The sequence below is a fragment of the Malania oleifera genome, chromosome 6 (assembly GCF_029873635.1).
Source record: "Malania oleifera isolate guangnan ecotype guangnan chromosome 6, ASM2987363v1, whole genome shotgun sequence".
Lineage (NCBI taxonomy): Eukaryota > Viridiplantae > Streptophyta > Magnoliopsida > Santalales > Ximeniaceae > Malania > Malania oleifera.
This window is the reverse complement of record NC_080422.1, coordinates 34,553,824-34,558,156: the sequence shown is the minus strand read 5'-3', so window position 1 is coordinate 34,558,156 and position 4,333 is coordinate 34,553,824. Positions and strand designations below refer to the sequence as shown.

At 38.6% G+C, this 4,333-nt stretch overlaps 1 protein-coding gene across 1 annotated transcript; it reads left to right on the top strand.

Moving 5' to 3' along the window:
• The first annotated feature begins 221 nt into the window (after positions 1 to 221).
• LOC131158416 (CBL-interacting serine/threonine-protein kinase 5-like) lies at positions 222 to 2,337 on the top strand. Its single transcript, XM_058113270.1, has one exon. The coding sequence runs from the start codon at positions 743 to 745 to the stop codon at positions 2,321 to 2,323; it is 1,581 nt and encodes a 526-aa protein (XP_057969253.1). The 5' UTR covers positions 222 to 742; the 3' UTR covers positions 2,324 to 2,337.
• Positions 2,338 to 4,333: the final 1,996 nt, after the last annotated feature.

The window sequence follows — 4,333 nt, the reverse complement described above, 5'->3', positions numbered from 1 at the left end:
CCGGACTAGTGTTTAACAATAATATGATGATCACTTACCATAAGACCGTCATTTGTATGCATTAAATATATTCCAAAGTCTATGTCTTAGAATAGTTGTTGAAAAATATTAGGCATGATGGTTCAAACATGATTTCATTGTATGTATAAAAATCATCTAATTTAATTAAAATATCATACATAACAAAATTTTATTAAATCAGATGTATATATTCAGTTTGTCTAATTATTTTTAACGGTATATATATATATTCTTTTTAATTTGTGCTTCCCCATAGACCATGTCTTTCAACCGCTACATGACAAATTTGTAACTTTAAAAAATTCACCAAAAATTTAAAATTGACTTTTAAAATTTTTTTAAAAAATTACTATAAAATACATTCAATCACGTTTTCACTTGTAAAAAGAATAAATCGTAGTAAAAAGGAGGATCAATTTCACCACTAATCTTCCCAAGATTTTCTCTTCCTGCACATATGATATAAATTATAATAGTTTCGGCGTATACATCTTATGTACCTAAAAATTTCCCGTATACAAGAGTATATCTAATATTTTTTTTCCCATATTTGAATATATATGTATATATTTATATATATATATATATATACTAATTTAATTAAAATTCTAAGCATGTTAGATCTGACGTGGCGCATTTAATAATTTGTCCAGAGTTGTTATTAGTATTTCTCATTTTAAAATACTAGACCCCAAGATATTTCCGGGCGCTTCCTCAAACCATGTCTGCCAACCGGTACGTGACAAATTCCCCCGACCCCGTCTTTATTTCCCACCCCACCAATCACCGCCTTCTTCTTTCAACTCCACCCCGGTCCAAACCGATCCACGCCAGCTCCACATCCGCCGTCATCACCGTCACCATCACTACCCGTCCTCTAAATTATAAACACAACACCTTCCGCCACCGCCACCGTCACCGCCACCACATGGAAGAGCAGATAGACCAACACGAGCTGCATCAGCAGCATCACTGTTCTGTTGACCTCACGAGAAACATTCTATTCGGCAAATACGAGATGGGAAGACTACTGGGCAAAGGCACGTTCGCAAAAGTCTACCACGCCAAAAACCTCCTCACCGGAGAAAGCGTCGCCGTTAAAGTCATCAACAAAGACCACGTCCTCAAAGCATCCATGGCTGATCAAATCCCGCGAGAGATCTCCGTCATGCGCCTCGTCCGCCATCCCAACGTCGTCGAGCTTAAAGAAGTCATGGCCACCAAGGCCAGAATCTTTTTCATAATGGAATACGTCAAGGGTGGCGAGCTCTTCGCCAAGGTCGCCAAGGGAAGGCTAAAGGAAGACTTGGCCAGAAAGTATTTCCAGCAGTTGGTCAGCGCCGTAGACTTTTGTCACAGCCGCGGCGTCTCACACCGCGACCTGAAGCCTGAAAACCTCCTCCTCGACGAGAACGAGGATTTGAAGGTTTCAGACTTCGGGTTGTCGGCGCTGCCGGAGCAGCTCCGCAACGACGGGCTTCTCCACACGCGGTGCGGGACTCCGGCGTACGTCGCACCGGAGGTGTTGACGAAGAAGGGGTACGACGGAGCGAAAGCCGATATTTGGTCTTGTGGGGTTATTCTATTTGTGTTGCTTGCAGGGTATCTTCCCTTCCGGGGTGAAAATGTGATGAAGATGTATAGGAAGGTGTTCAAAGGAGAATTCGAGTTTCCGAGGTGGTTTTCGCCCGAAGCTCAACAATTGATATCGAACCTACTCGTGGTTGATCCTGAAAAACGATTTTCGATATTAAATATCTTGCGAGACCCTTGGTTTCAAAAGGATTTCGCGAGACCGATCGCCTTCGCCATTGAAGATCCTCTGACGGAGAACAGCGAGATCACTAGTGAAGGAGAATTAGAGTTAGCGAGAACGAAGTCGTCGCCGCCTTTCTACAACGCGTTCGAGTTCATATCGTCCATGTCATCGGGCTTCGACTTGTCGAGCCTCTTCGTGAGCAAGAGGAAGTCCGGGTCGATGTTCACATCGAGATGCTCGGCATCAGCAATCATGGCGAAGCTCGAGTCCATAGCAAAGCAGCTGAATTTTAGGGTTTCAAGGGTGAAAGAGTTCAAAGTGAAGATGCAAGGGAAGGAGGATGGTAGGAAGGGGAAGTTGTCGGTGACGGCAGAGGTGTTCGAGGTGGTGCCGGAGGTGGCCGTGGTGGAATTCTCGAAGGCGGCCGGCGACACCCTGGAGTACACCAAGTTCTGTGAGGAGGATATCAGGCCAGCGCTCAAAGACATCGTTTGGAGTTGGCAAGGTGAAAATGACTCTATGAATTCCACTAGTGGTACATAGCAGCTAGCTAGGCCATGGAAATGGAGCTAGGTGAATTAATATATATATATATATATATATATATATATATATATATATATATATATATTAGTGAAACCTCTTTGATTAATTCAAAACGTTTGCTTGACTGTCCATATCTGTATTGACAGAGTGATTACAATGTTTTTAACGGGCATGTAATTAATGCAGCTATATGGGCAGTGAGAGATTTCAAGCATAGCAAGCTAGCTTTCTACTTAATTTCTCTCTATTTTTCTCTATTCTTTTGTTGTTGAAGGGAATTGAAAATTTTCCTTTTATGGTGATGTCTACATATATATATAAGAAATGGTGATTTGGGTTTCTGTTTTTATATATGCTTAGTTACATCTGCTTATCCATTTTCATGTGGTGTTGGTGGAGGAGACATGGTGGGCACATCTTTGACGATGCACTCCTAGCTGGGCCCGTAGATGACTTTGGTGAATGTGGACAGGTTGTTCGGGTAAACTATATGTTTAAAGCGATCACTGCTTAGGATGAGGTCACCTCCAGGTTGGCACGCGTAATGAGCGGAAAACTTTTCCTGTTGTAAATTGAATTTGAAATAAATTAATTTGAAAATTCGGATCAAACCGAACCAAGTCCTTTCCTGGCTTAGCCAATGGCATAGGAATCGAAAAGAATCGGAGGCAACTCATTACGATTCGGACCATTCAGGTGGCGAGTCACTCACAAATATGACTACATGAGGTGAACGAGAGCAGAAGTCACTACCTCGCCAAGGTTGAGGAGGCGGCTTAGGAATAGCCCCCCTATGCTTTTGTGGATAATATTTGGGAAATAAAAAAGATACACACACATAATGACACCTACATATATATATATTAATTGCCGTCCTCATACATATGCGTGTATACATTGAGTATACTAGTAAATTTATCATGTAGATTGTACCTGAGCATGAGAAGTAATGTTTAAAAGTGTGCATTTAATTGGTATGATTAATTCAATTAATATATCAAATTAATTGAAAATTTTCAGTTAATAAAATTTACGTACTAAATTGAATTGAATCATCGTTTATGTTGAATTTTTTGTCTAATTGAATGCTTATTTAACTGTATTACGCTACGTACTAATTGTCAGAGATTTATATTGAAAGACATGTTTATGTAATCGGTTTTAGTATTTATTAATAATTTCAGTTCTTCCATTTTAATGAAAATCTTTGTAAGTAATGTTTGCTTGAGATTATTTATTTAATGATTATGCATGTGTGTCTTTTATTCTATATAGTAGGTGATCTAGTGTGTAGAGTACAACTTATACACAGAAGATTAGATCATCAGTTCTTATAGAATATAAGTTTATTGTTACAGTCTTAAATGAAATTGGACACACCATAGGTAGGACTGTAACACAAGGTTTTAATAGGTCTGTCTTGACTGTTGATAATGGTATAATTCCAACTCCTTGTGCTAGTACACTTTGTGTGTATTGAACAAGACCATCTTGGGGTAATTGTTTTTATACTGACTATATAAAACAATTAATACCTTATGGTTATTATGAGTGCTTATGCTTTTAATCCTGATATGATTATTGGACATGTGCATATAGTGTTTATTACTTTGATTCATAGAATAGTGAGATTCTTTATGGGTCAAAATATTCAGTGAGTTGGGTGATGACATTATATCTATGGTGAACATTAATTATTGATGAAATTCACGTCCCGATATTGGGATTGACGATACCCATTTCAGGAAGATTATAAGTTTTGATTGTGTCAAACCCTGCAGGTGGATTTTGAGTCCGACACATCAAATAAGTTAAGTGGAAGGTCTCAGGGAATTAATATATCAATTAATAAAATTGTCAGTAATTTAATTTAATAGACGGGTATCCGTACTCTTTGCGTGGGGAGATAAATAAACATTTAATAATAGGAGCTCGAAATTTAATTTCGAATATGACAAATAGTGCAATTATAATTCTTTAGTGGTATAAATTATAATTAACGTAATT

Excerpts from the sequence above, each read along its gene's own strand:
- LOC131158416 (XM_058113270.1), top strand. The coding sequence starts at position 743 with ATGTCTGCCAACCGGTACGTGACAAATTCCCCCGACCCCGTCTTTATT.